Source organism: Cimex lectularius, unplaced genomic scaffold (assembly GCF_000648675.2).
Source record: "Cimex lectularius strain Harlan isolate CLEC.00 unplaced genomic scaffold, Clec_2.1 scaffold149, whole genome shotgun sequence".
Classification (NCBI taxonomy): domain Eukaryota; kingdom Metazoa; phylum Arthropoda; class Insecta; order Hemiptera; family Cimicidae; genus Cimex; species Cimex lectularius.
In genome coordinates, this window is record NW_019392736.1 from 654,307 (window position 1) to 668,872 (window position 14,566).

The following is a 14,566-nucleotide window of genomic DNA, read 5'->3' on the forward strand; positions in this document are numbered from 1 at the left end:
TCCGTTGACTTTGCATGTTTCAGTAATTTCAAAACTTACCAAGAACTTAGCTGTTGTGACCAATAGACTTTCTGAGAGTTCCTTGACTGTATTTTTGGCTGTCTCGTCCTAGGATGCTGTAATAGGGTGAGTCTTTAATTGATATATTCCCAATTGCTCTTTGCGGACAGTGTAACGCCATAGTCATTTAAGTCGTTATTGCGAACAGAGTATTTTCCAATTGGGCCAATTCATTACCTCTTTATAAGCCTAAATGATCTTTTCGAACTAGGGCTGTACAATGAATAAAATTTCTGGATTATAAAGATAATTCATTTTCTAGTGTAAAACATTTTTTGAGCATATGTTAAGTGCAAAGTTATGAGGCAATCTCAAACACAAGTAAACAAATAACTGATGCCACTACCAGCTTGCAAACTTAGCAATTCCTAACGAAGCTAAGAGAATCTCTTCTTCTAAGTGGAGGTACTTTTTTTAAAATTTATTTATTTATTCACGACTGCACTTTAAATATGCAACAAGCAAAAATGTTGAAGTTGTTAATATATCGTCTGAATGTGCTCAAGTACCTAAAACAATTTTAATGAAATGTCTGACCAAACCGATACCTTACACGTTCCACCCAGCAACTACGTACTTCTTCTGCAGGTACTGTAGAAGACTTTTTGTTGAATTATAAAGTGTTTGTGGAACAAAAAAGACTTCTTGTTTTATGACCTTTCGATACAATTTACATACATTTATTTTACCAAAAATCAATAATCATTTTTTGCTTTTCATTTTATTTTATTAGCGTTATATTGTATTATTTTTGTTTAAATATTACACGTTCTCATCTTTCCTGCTATCGATACTAAAAAGCCTAGTAGGAGTTAGTAAGCCAAAGAATTTTACAATAAAAACGTATTTTGTCCAAAAGAAATCAAATTAAAATCAATGATTAATTTTTGAGCCACTTTTTTGTTGAGCCACTTTTGAGTTTGAATGTGTGTGTGTGCGTAAAAAATAAAGTTGTAAACAATGACTTCTTTGGTTGAGATTTGCTTCTATTCATGGTAGAATGCAATGAGTTGAATAATTAATATGCTTCTATTCTATTAATAATAAATAAGTATTATCAAAGATAATATTGAACATAACAATGAAATACGGACATTTCAAATTTTGTTCTCGTAATTCATTATCAATTACATACTTGTATTATAGAATGATGGTTGACAACTGATTGAACCAAATCTGTTGGCATCATTGAAATCAGCCAAGAATTTTAAAAAAGTTTTATTTTGTTAACCCGCGGATGGCGCAAATGTGCCTGCAGTTAAAATTAGCATTGCGACTGTATGTAAGTGTGGGATGATCCTTCATAAAATTAACAACAAAGAGAGCCATTAATTTGGGCCGCGTTGGACGGGCCGCTTAACAAAATTAACAAGGGTGTCAACGGAACATTATTAGAAGGGTACGTTCCGCTTGGTTAAACATTATATTAAACACTGACTCTGAAGCATAATGATAAAACGTAGGGGGTGATAGGAAAGGTAAGGGGTGTTCTATGGCATAGGGGTGACCCCCGGTCCCTAAATTCCGAACAAAGGGTCATTAAAAAAGTCCGGAGGGGTGTAGAGGGCGCGCTGGATGATCCGAACCTGGATAATCCTCCAATTAGGGATAATCCTTACGATGAATGCGGGGACGGAGCGTTTATTGAAAGGGCACGATGACGACGAGTTTGTAACCGATACGGAAGTAATAACCTGTCAAATCAAACTGGGTATGTACCCTAAGTCGTTTTTAATTGTTGCGAAACTGTCGCCCTTCTTTGTCGCCTTTCAGAAACACAATTCAACTGCCGTTACAAGAAATAAAGCCCATTTGTGCAGGTAAAAAATTGTCGACATTAACAATATCTGCGCTGTTCGAACAGCTTAAATTACTCCATTGATAATATGCTTGGTTGGGAAATTACGAAATTCAGGCTAAACATAAAATCATCTGAGGATGGCTGTCCTCTTCTTTTCGCCCCATCGCAAAGAAACACACCATAGTTTACTTACAGACACATATAAATTCTGTGAAAGAATTCACAGTGGTTTCACTTCAAACGTTCAACGATTGGGAAATATAGGTTAATAGATGCTAACGACAAAATGTTGAATCTAAAAAAAAAGAAGAAAAACTGTGGAAAGTAGCCAAAAGGATTAGCAAACATCAAACGGAATATATCCTTCTACATTTTAACTGATGGCTCCTTATTTACAGAATTCTCCTCTTTTGTTCTAAGACAAGGGAATGACAACAGTTGAGTGCACTCATAAATAGTCCGCTCAAAGTTTCCAAAGGATGAGAAAAAGGATGCAATTAGGAAACAGCCCTCCTGGCGTTATTAATGTCTATTTAAAGACACCCCAGTTTCTTTTAAGTTTGTTCCAACTGCGTGATTCTAAATGTAACAAATCGTAGGAATGAAATAGACTTTGAAACACTCCGGGGTGTGTACGGGAGAGAAAGAGAGGGCGAGAGGGATTGAGTGTGTGAGAAAAAAAGAGAGGATAAGAATGATAGAGTGAAATTACAAGTATAGATTGAGAATGATAATGATAGGGATAGGTGGATTAAGATGAGTCACAGCAAGGGAAATACATGTAGATAGATAAATAGAAAGATGCATGGATAGAAAGGTAGATAGATATATTGAATAGATAGAGATAGATATTACTGTAAATTACTGTAAATTTTATTATATAGAGGTAGATAGATAGATAGAGATAGAGAGAGAGAGAGAGAGGAAGGAGAGAGAGAGAGAGAGAGAGTGAGAGAGGAGAGGAGAGGAGAGGAGAGGAGAGAGGAGAGAGAGAGAGAGAGAGAGAGAGTGAGGGAGTGAGAGGAAGAGGGAAACGGAGAGAGAGAGTGTGAGAGAGAGAATAAGAGAAATAGACAGAAAGAGAGAGAGAAAGAGAGAGAAATGATGGAAGTGAGATTGGTGACGTATTGATAAATGTAGAGACGAATTATTTCATATATACACAGACACAGACGCACAGACAGTCTCAGACACAAGAATGAATCAGGGAGAGAAGGAGAAATTTTTGTTACATTTACTGTTAAGATTTTATGTAGCAAACATGAAAATGTTAAAATATGGCGCAATAATGAAGCTTACATAACAAAGATTTGGAAAAATTTGTCATTCGAAATTCGGAATCCAGACGATGATTCTTTGCCTTTTGTAATTGTTTACTGCCAAAATTGTATTAAAATGATGTATGTGAGTGTGACGTCTTCATTATGTTCTAAGTAGGACATCATTGTTTGTTTTAACGGAGGACATAGTAAAAGACCAAATGGAGGTCCCATCTTTCTTTCATGGCTTTGGTACAGAGCGGGTAGGGTAGAAGAAAATCAATAGATCTCTGTGAGCACTAACAACGTTAAGAAGTTAGCAGGTTTGAGATTAGAGGGGTGACGGTGTTGAGCTCATACTCACTCCTACAGACATTAAATATTCTGCGTGACTAAGAAACGTTGCGATCATGCCCAATGGGAGAAGAGATCACTCCTGGCAGGACATGCGCCTTCAACGTCTGTTTATATTGGGTTGTCCGGAAAATAATGCAGGATTTTGGTATTAAACAAAAAAAAAGAAACTAGTTACTTTAAAGCAATGTTCTTTAATCAAAATAATTTCCCATACNTTCATACAAATGAGTAATCCTGTAAACGTAAACAGAATATTTTATATAGATTTTTTTTAATGAAAACTTAAAATCCTGCATTATTTTCCGGACAACCCAATAGATCTGAAACAACGCCCTCCGCCCCTTTGCCTCTTTTAAAGGATCAACGCCTAGCACGTTTACACCGGCTCTAAATTCTGCGCTAACACAGCTGGAAAAATTTTTATTAGGCTGGTGTACAACGGTGAAAACTTTCATCGAGTCGGTGAAGCGTGGCCTTATTGCCTAATCAACCGAATATTTCATGGAACTGTAAAAATATAGAAGAAAGTTTATCACCATAACCATCCAGCTTTACTTGGTCAATGAAATATGAATCCAGGATGTATTTATGTAAATAAATAAATCATAAAATAATAAGAAATGTAAAGATTGTTCATTGTTTGTATATAAACTTTCTTGTTATCAAGTCAACAATGTAGATGAAGATGATGAAATACAAATTTAAACGTTGTGTTATTGTTTTGTCCTGTTATGTAACTTGTGTTATTAATACATGTAACATTTGTTTATACATTTTGTAAATTAGAGAGAGAGAGAGAGAGAGGAGAGAGAGAGAGAGAGAGAGAGAGAGAGAGAGAGAGAGAGAGAGGGAGAGAGAGAGAGAGAAACAGTGAGAGAGAGGAGAGAGAGAACAAAGAGAGAGGAGAGAGAGAACAGAGAGAGAGGAGAGAGAGAACAGAGAGAGAGGAGAGAGAGAACAAAGAGAGAGGAGAGAGATAACAAAGAGAGAGGAGAGAGAGAACAGAGAGAGAGAGAGAGAGAGAGAGGGAGAGAGAGGAGAGAGAAGAGAGAGAGAGGAGAGAAAGAACAGAGAGAGAGGAGAGAGAGAACAGAGAGAGAGGAGCGAGAGAACAGAGAGAGAGGACAGAGGAGGAGAGAACAGAGAGAGAGGAGAGAGAGAAGAGGGAAAGAGCATATAGGAGAATAGAAAAGAAAGAGAAAGTTAAGAGGAATAGAAGAATAAAAAAGAGGGAGAGAGTGAGAGAGAGAGAGAATAAGAGAAAGAGAGAGAGAGACTTAAATAATTTGAAGAACGTAAATGACAGTATAACACTTAAAAATTAAATTTTTTTAAAAATTATATGTTGTAGTTTGGTTTATAATGTATTCACGCATTTATTTATATAGTTTTATAATTATCTTGATTATAGTAATTAGAAAATAATTGATACTTTTGCTTTTCTTTCGCGAAGAAGCAACAGTGAAAGTAAGAATTGATATTGTTTATACATTGTGATAAATCTACCGATGTAATCAAACCTAAAGGTCTGTTGCAATGAAATTTGTTGACACACCCCAATTGTACCACTTCAAATATTTAAATTTCCTTACTGAAGGTACTACCGACGCTGATATAACAGACAATATTTAATTCATGGTGTACAAAAGAGACCGAGCTTCGACGGGTTTCGAGTCAAATGCCAAATGACCAGCAAGCTTGAAGATTCAAAACCGGTTTTACCTCGAATATTGAAGAATATGGATATTGACGTCCAGAGAAACGATACGGACCACCCTGGTCGAGGGTGTAAGCAATACCGGGTGCTACCTCTAAAAATGCACCGGTCCAGGATAACGAGGATTGACGCTTCGGTTACTTTCTCATCGACGTCTTATGTTCCTTCTATTCTCACCATCTGAGTTACCATCTCACATTTCTTCACTCTATTAATTGCAGTCTAGATTAATTGCAATAAACCTGGACGATCTCTCGTTGAAAAATGTATTCTAAAAGTAAATTCTACACTAAGAAATAATAAAAAATAATAGCAATATGATCACTTATAAAAGAAAGACTTTCTATTCACGGGAGCAGAAAAAAACTTTTCTCCATTTTTTAGATGCTCAAAGTTAAATAAATTTTTTGAAATTTTTGTTTTTAGCGGTTATAAATAGAAATTTGAAATAATAATTTTTTTGTTGAGCTTTTCTTTGTTTAATTTTAATTTTATTTTTATAACTCAGACCATCAACGGACTTTCTACAGTCTTCTGCTTTATATGGGTAATCTTAACATTACTCACTACTACTTTGAAATTATTTTTAATATATGTGCTTTTTGTTAACATGAAAAAACTTTGAAGACTTATTGTCAAATTATGTTTATACGTTTTCGAAACAATAAAACGTATTTTATTAAAAATAAATAAACAGCTATTATTCTTCCCCTCGGAGGATCGGACTCGTAGAAGAGGGATCATCCTTGCTCGATTAAGTATAAGATTAGGCCTTGGTTAATACATGCGAGGTTCATACACGGACACTTACTTTTGGATCAAAGCACGTATGTGACCGGCACGTAGTGAAAGATTGCTCGATAGGTCTCTCTTAATTGACGGATGTCTCTTGGCTTCATATAGAGAGCGTGTAGGAATCACGTACTTAAATCAGTGCGTATTTTTGTCTCCTGCACCGATTTTTGGAAAGTGGACTGCTTTATTGTGTTTTATATAATATTCTATTGTTACATAATGATAGATATCTTGTTTTATGTACCCTTTTGTGCATATTGAGAGTGAATGTATGTATTAGCGTGAGCGTTTAATGTGAAAGAGCCAATATATGTGCGGAGTTGAGCTTATCGAACTTCTGCGACTTACCTTCGTTTTGAAGAGACCACTTTCGTAAAAAAAATTTCTAATTATTGTAGAACAGAATTATAAATATTTTCTTGTGTTGGCCTCGCTTAATTTCAGGAATTTTGTTGTTCGTTTGTATCTATAACATATTTTCTATATAAGCGTATTGTTATTTTTTATACTTGTTTATGTAGTACTGTTATACAGAAACAACTGCAGTCAGATTATTCGTATAATTTATTTAAAAAAAAAAGAACATATTGCGTATGTAACTTGTGACTGTCTTCACAGAAAACTGTCATGAATTTTTGGGCTGAACTATCATGAAAAAATGCTTAGGTAATTTAGACATAGCCATCAAAATTGTTTTTCTTTCAACATAGTTTAATTCAAATAAATTTTTACATCAATCATTTCTAAAACTACGAAATAATAAATTTTTGTTAAAAACGTCAGTATATTAAGAAAACGTTTACAAATGTTAATTTTTTCTTTATTGAAGACAGTTATAAGTACGTTAAATACTTGTGTCTATTGCACAATGAGAGTATTTCGTGAAATCTGATTCGTTGACAAACCTGGAAAGAGGAATGTTGAGGGAAAATCACAGAAATCTGTTGTTTTTTTGTATGTTTTTTCACGCCAAATAAATTTTTCAAATCTCTTCCAGAGAAACGAAAAAAAGTATTCCGACTGGAAATATATTTACACTACATAGAAATATATAAGTTTGGAAATTCTACCATATTAAGTCTAGTTGTGGTGGCCGTGGTTCATTTCCGTCTTCTTCCGTCCCTGGAAACAATGTTTTGTCACATCCCTTTAGCTACTTTTTATTTATTTATTCATATTTTTTTGGATAATATTTTAGTATACACCTACTTTCAACTTGTTTCCAGAAACTTGTGTCATATTTTGTACAGGAAGGAAATTCATTTGTTCAACTTTTGAGAATAAATGCGGACTGGGTATCGATGATATGTTTGTATGCTGTATAAAATAAGAAAAAATTCGACAGTTTAAATAAAAAATAATAAATAATGTCAAAAGTTTGATAGATTGTTCAAGATGAAGTAAATTTCATTTACGTAAATAATCTCTAGGAAATAAAATTAAGTACATTTCTAAGAAAAAAAGGCAGAATAAATTATCGACAAGTTGTTTAAAGGAAATTTCTTGAAATTTGTTTTTGTTGATGATACAAGAAGGAATAGACGTAATTTAAAATAAAATGACCTTTTGTTTCCTTTCTGTACGATAACATGCACTTCCAAAAAGATAAATTAATGCGAAAATTGAATAATGAAAAGTAACGTAATAAAATAAACGAAAGGAAATCAATAAAATAAAAAAAGAGCATAAAATTTGAGTAACTGTTTTATTACACATTTACAAGGCCATACAAATAACAACTAAAATATAAGACGAAACATATACTATCAATAATAAAAAATAAAAACAATATAATATATATTTAATAAAAATATGCAAAACAAACAAACTAATAAATAAAAATTCATTTCGGAACGTTGCATGCTCTGTTTTAAAAAGGGCTGCCCTTTCCCTTTTCCGGGCCATGGGAGATTTGTACAAACAAAGAAGGCCGGGAAAAAAATGTCGACTCACAAATTGATGTTTTACTTCTGTATATACAAAGTCATTAGGGCTTACAATACGCTTCAAAGGGGTGGCTTTTCCGATTAACCCCTGAGTTTTTTGTCGAGGCGAGTTTGACACACCGGACCTGGGCGTGGTGAAATTAAAACAGCGAGGGGAATACAATGCATATATATATCCCAGGGTCATTAATTATTAAAGACAATGGGCAAGAGTCCGGCCGTTACCTCCAGTACGTGTCAGCTGCATATTTTTTTGGACCATTTTGTACTGGAAATGCGAGTTGATTTAGTCTGGTCCGATCGTTGTAGTTTGCTCTGTTCGACGATTATTTTTCTTTTCAAGCTAGCGAGGATAGATGATCGGATGATCGGAACAACTAAACATTTTATTTTTTTAATATATAAAGAATGAGTGCTTTATGTGCAAGCATTGTTAAATTGAGAGATAAGATTTCTGAATTAACATCACGTCAAACGTTAAGAATATGTTTAGCAAGGTTATTGAATATCAAAAGGTAATAACAAACCATGATTTGTTAATAAACGGGAGGCTTAGAATTACGTCATTTGTACAGTTTCTCTGGAAATCCATTAAAAGCGTTCAAATTGGCTATTAAAGGCGTGATAAGCCCTCTGCAAATAGGACTGAACAAATAAAGCTGTGCTGGTTCACACCATGGGGGAGGAGGACGTGATTGACGCAATTTCACACGGACCGAATGGGAAAAAGTAGCCTCTTTTAAACACAATTTCCACAAAGTTTTCCTTTCAACTCATGATTTAACTCCAGTATAATAATATTATTAATAATTTACACACATTTACAATGCTTAAGAAGTGAGCATATAATTTATCTGTTATCAAAGGAAAAGGATTAACGGGTTCGGGGGTTGTGGAGGGAGGTGGTTAAGGGGGTGTTAGGCCTACTTGCAGCGAGAGGCGTTGGTGGCACCTCCCTCCCTGGCTGCTCTGTTGAAGTCCTCCGTTTCCCAATCTTAGCTGAAAAAAAAGTCAAATTTCAATTTAACTTGTATAAAAAATGTAAGTAAAGAAAAAGAAAATACAAAAATATACAAAAAATAAAAAATATTTCATGGCTAAATGTGGTTACGGCTAATGAATGGTCCTGCAGACATTTCCTTCCATTTTAAAGAAAGGTGAGATTTATATAAATTGAACCAATCGATCAAGCAACAGTTTCTGATTATCTAACATTCGTGATGATTTATTTATAATAAACTTCTGTTACACGATCCTCCTCCTATTTGTACGACTTCATCCAATCACAATTTTTGAACTAATCGATTAATTATTGTTAAAAATTACAGCTTGTTTAGGTAAAACATGAAACTTTGAGTTCTTGTAAAAAATCCTTCAGCCAGGTTACAACATTTTCATGATTAAATAAAAAAGTATATTGAAGAAGAACGGTATGCTTGAAAGATGCTGCTTGGGCGTTGGTTTGCCTTGACGCTTATCAATTGTTTGAATTTATATTGAGGACGACATAAGCTTAACACCCATGCGATTATGTTAAAATACTAAATCTCAAAAGAAATTTAAATTTAGTAGTAAATTTAAGAAAAACCGGCATATAGAATGAACAGAAAACCTGACACCGTAGGTTCTGTATGATTTTTTAAAATGAAATTAGGTTGAAAATTTTAAACATTTGGCTCTATTTTTATATTTCGACTGTCTCCGGTTACCTCGGTCTGTCAGATTTCTTGCTGAATCTACGGGGTGATAAACTGTAGTTAGGTCGTCTAGATCAACATATTCACCAGTGAAGAAGCCAAATTTAATGATTTGTCCGTGTTTTATTTTATAAACCGTGTCTTCACACACACAAAGAAAAAAATAACACAAGATTAACAAAATAAAACACCTCTGATATACCCAACCCACCAAGGAGATGTTGGCCAAAATGAATGGAGTCGGCAAACCAATAAACAATCTGATAATTTAATTAAAAATTGTCAAAACTTGAAAAAGTGGTACATGAAAAATTTGCGTAACATTTATATAAAAAAAATCTTTTAACTTCTAAGCGGTTCTTTGACAAAGAAAGCTGAAGGTGATTTGCAACAGGTGTACAGCTGTTAAGAGGTACTTTCGTTTTTTACTCTACGGTCACTTTAAAGTTTGTATAACGGTAATGACTCTGGGAAAGTTGGCCTTTCTGTTGTATGAGGCATAGCACAGGTATAAGTGGACAACAGGAGCCCCGGGATCGCTCCATTTGGCTAATAGGATCACTTACTTAGCTAGGAAAATGAGCCGATCGTCCGTTCGGATCTCTTGCTGGGTACAGGACGTCTATGATTTCCCAGTCGAGATCCCCTTCGGTCACGTTCAAAGAGAGCCGAAAAATCTACAGATTCTCCCCCGATAAAGTGGTATAAAGAGAAGTATCGCTTTAAAAGCCGAACCGCCCACTTCAACGGCAAAAGGACATTGATTTTCACGGAAAAGCTGTTATCTCCAACTCCGTCTGTAGGTGGAAGTTTGAGCTTTGGCCGGCCAGGGAAAAAATACAAGTACTACTCATTCAAGTAAATTTGCATGTTAGGAAAAGAAAATTTAAAACAACAAAATTTGTTAAGTCGCATAGAAAATTTCTAGGTTCACATCGTATATTAAAACTGAATAGTTAGTAGAAAAGTTTTTAAATTCCTGTTAAAATTATAATAAGATCTCTAAATCCGGGTAATCTTCATTTTGATCTCCATATCCTTACTGTTTTAGCCTGTTGCAACGGCTTCTCACCATCTTCATATTTTGACAATTATGTCCTTTTTATACCTTCGACAGAACCGTTGAAACTCACCTAACAGATCAAGTAGCAAATTCAATTGAGGAACATCTATACTTTAAATAAAAATACTGATTGATTGATATATCTGTACTTTATAACATATATCATGTTAATTATATTCACATTTTCCATTAGAGGTGGATTATGATTGGAAAAGATCATTGACGACCATCATTTATTTTATATTTTATCCTTTTGGGCAAGCAACAACATACACTGCCCCCCAAAAAAAACCAACCATCTGTTTTTGCACACAAAAATGGCCAAATTTGGAAATGCATAATTTCTCAGCCTTTTAAGTCACAACCTGCGCTAGGTCTTATTTTTTTAGAAAATTTTACGCTGAACAAGATGTCTTTTTTTAAATATTTCAAGCTTCAGCCATTCATCAGTAATTAAAAAATTCGGGAACATGTTAATTTTTGCGCTTTTCACGAAAACTTCAAATTGAGCTGTGGAGGTAGGAAATCCTCCTGTAGCGGCGCCCTATAGCAATCGATAGGAAATTTTAGTAAAGTTTCAATTGGTCACCTTCCACTTTGCCTCCATTTCTCAACTGTTTTCGAGTTATTCACGATTTTTGAGCAAAAAACGTTGTTTTTTATGTGGCCATGGAAAAACCCGATTTTCAAGAATTAACATGTTCCCGAATTTTTGAATTTACTGACGAATGACTGAAGCCAACAAAATCTTTAAAAAAGCTAAGTTGATCAGCGTAAAATTAAAAAATGAAACTAGTGCAGGTGTGTGACTTAAAAGGCTGAGAAAATGTGCATTTCCAAAGTTGGCCACTTTTTCGAACAAAAACCAAGTGGTCGGCTTTTTTTTGGGCAGTGTATATACAATCTATTAACCATATCATTTCAACCAATGTTATTAAACATTTGTAAGAAGATTATCATTTTTAAGAATCGAAATTAGCCTGCTCTCACTTTACGAATACACGGAACACCTGAACCTAGTTTAATCGGAGCCTAGCGAGAACAGACGGGCTGATGGTCATCAGTCAAAATAAAACTGCTGACTTTTTTAAAATTGTTAGAAAAAAATAAATAAAAGCTAGAAAATTTGTTATTCGAACTTAATTTTCCGATAATTTATTTATCGCTTATAAGAGGGGAAGCGGATGCCGAAGATTTAGGGCGTCCGACTCCTATTTTACAGTTCTGGGTTCAAATCCCTATCACGGCGTAGCCAAAAGAATGTTTAATGTCAATAATGTGTGGTGGTCAATTAGTGACCGTTAGTCGATGATTATTCGGAAATCGTGAGATGCGGTCTGGTGTGATGTGGGTTTCAGAAAAACATTTTCTTTATCGTGCCAACGTTTCGATCTTTATTGAGATCATCTTCACGGCCTGGGATTAACAAACATTGTTTAAATTTGAAAAATACATGTAGGATGTGGAAAAATGTGAATTTATACATTGCAAAAATTATTTTTTTATATTCAATCAAATCCCAGTCCCTGAAGATGATCTCAATAAAGATCGAAACATTGGCACGATAAAGAAAATGTTTTTCTGAAATCTACATCACACCAGACCGCATCTCACGATTTCCGAATAATGCCAATAATATTGAGTAAGTATTGTGGACTCCACGTCCATGACAGCCAGCGGGTAGTTCGAAGTTAGCCACTGCTGTATAAAAGGGGATTTGCGTTTTACTTTAATATTCACTTAAATAAATAGTTATTCAATATTGAATATACCATATTACTATAGCTAAATTCTTCTAAAACAAGCTGGTTTGAAATATGCACAAAAACAAAATTTAATTGATTAAGAAATCGGGATCATCCGTTCTGCTCTTTTTTTCTTTTTAATCGGACAATTTATAAATTTTCTAAATATTACAATAAATTTAAAAAATAGTTTAAAAAATTGAAACATTATATATAGAATTATTAATTAAGAGAAAATACGATTAAAGGGCGATTGTGATGTTAAAATCCGTCTTAATAGGATGTAAAACATGGCTCCGGATAATTCTCGCGTTTGAAATATGCTTTCGGGCTGACCCGGCGATTATTCAAAAGCATTGTTAAGTGCTATGATTTATGTGTTCAATTAGGAGAGCGAGCTAAAGGATTAGCTTCGGTCCGGGTGCTGAGAATGAAATAGAAAAAAAAGGAAAGGGGAATATGCAAAGTGTGGATAAGCGATTGATAGCTGGCCGTAGAGGGGTTTCGATCCCCTCAGTACGTGCAGTATCGGCGAGCAGGTGCTGCGATCCCATGGAGAACAATCTCTATTTATCCGCCGGCACCCTTTCTTGTTTGCTTCCGGGATAAGGATAGGGCTCACCAATTAAACTAGGATGTGGGCAGTGATTCCTCTATTTGTGTAAAGATTTAAAAGGAATCACGCTTGAAGCATGTCGTTAATGGGGGTTCAAAAATCCTTTTTTACATATATTACCATTTCAGTTTTCCAGATATAAATAAAATATCTTAACAAACAATAAAATTAACAGTTGGGGCGTCGGTGGCCGCAACGGTTTAGGCGTTGACACGGCGCTCATCACTGTAAGGTAAAGGTCCCGGGTTCGAATCCAGCGGCCCTGCATTCGAACCCGTCATCCTTGCAAATGGGCTTTTTTTCAAAAACACCTACACCCAGGTGAGAGGTTGATATAACCTCTGCTGTTGCGAACCCTCGTAAAAAAAATCATATATTGATAAAATTTCTTTTTCTATCAAGAAACACTGAGCATAACAGATCTACTGAGGTCGAGGTGCAGAAGGCCTTGTGGCCGCCACTTTTATCCCTATCCTATCCCTATCAAGAAACACTAAGGATGGATTGCGTGGATTAAGAAAGAATGGGCGAAAGCTCGTGTGAGGAGGGAAAAAGAGCACACCAATTTACCAAAGGAAACTCTCAAAGATTCTGCTACTATATATTTCCGAAAAAATCCAGTATTAAAGCTTATGTGAAAAGACGGCAGGGTTCACTTTAAGACATATTTGTGCAACTATTAGCAGTAAATTGTTAAAAGAAACATAAAACGAAAGGATTACTGGATTTTCATCAAGAATCGACTAAGTCGAATAGCTTTATTTTCATAAATGTTTGCCTGCAGCACTGACTTAAAAGATTACTTCATAAACTTAATATTTTCCCTCTTGAATTGAGTTCCTTTTATATTTTTATAATTTCTACGCCATAAGTTATACGCGATCAGTTATTAAAAAATACAGATGGTATTTCGTACAGAAAATTCCATTTTTTGTTAAAATATTTTTATTTGTAAGCTGAAAGTATCAATTCGTTTTGCTTATGTGTATACAGAATCTGCGGATGAACTGTTCTTGCCCTCGTTCGCAGGTAAAACGCAAACAAACGGATGATATGTTTGAAGAAGGGATCACATCATATAAAATATTTCCTTCGACAACTCAATCCCAGTTTTGAAAAGCCTTAAAGCTTGGCGGAAAAAACAAACATTCGGGACAAGTATCATCCTTTAAGCTCTTCTCGACGTATCGCCTTATTCAAACCATTGGGAAGAAGGAAAAAAGCTTAAAATATTATAAACCACGGATCCCCAATCGGTTTACGCGATTGTGAAGAGTACGTGACTGCTGTAAAGAGTTACCGGCTGAAGGCTAATCGGTGTGGATGGTTTTTTTTTTCGAATCTCCCGGCTTTTTACAAGTCAATCTGAAAGAGTTGTGATATATGCTGGCCTATATATCACAGAAGACTTTTCCTTTTTGTGCTTCTCGGACGTTTTAAATTGACTTGAAACGTCTCATTTATCTTAAGACATCGGGTAGTTCAATCCTTCATTCAAGTAACTTGAAGA

General features: G+C 34.8%; 1 protein-coding gene across 3 annotated transcripts in view; it reads right to left on the minus strand.

Annotated features, from left to right (window-relative positions):
- Positions 1 to 6,758: 6,758 nt before the first annotated feature.
- Positions 6,759 to 14,566, minus strand: part of LOC106667981 (protein big brother) — a 44,601-nt gene continuing 36,793 nt past the window's right edge. The window contains exons 6-8 of one of the 3 annotated variants that reach the window (XM_024226975.1): positions 8,863 to 8,934; positions 7,199 to 7,306; positions 6,759 to 7,111 (exon numbers count right to left, since the gene is read on the minus strand). In XM_024226975.1, the coding sequence (XP_024082743.1) occupies positions 7,070 to 7,111; positions 7,199 to 7,306; positions 8,863 to 8,934 (222 nt within the window). In that variant the 3' untranslated portion in view covers positions 6,759 to 7,069. Of the gene's footprint in view, positions 7,112 to 7,198; positions 7,307 to 8,845; positions 8,935 to 14,566 lie in introns of those variants that run through there. The other 2 variants (XM_014396334.2, XM_014396335.2) reach the window with 2 other exon arrangements.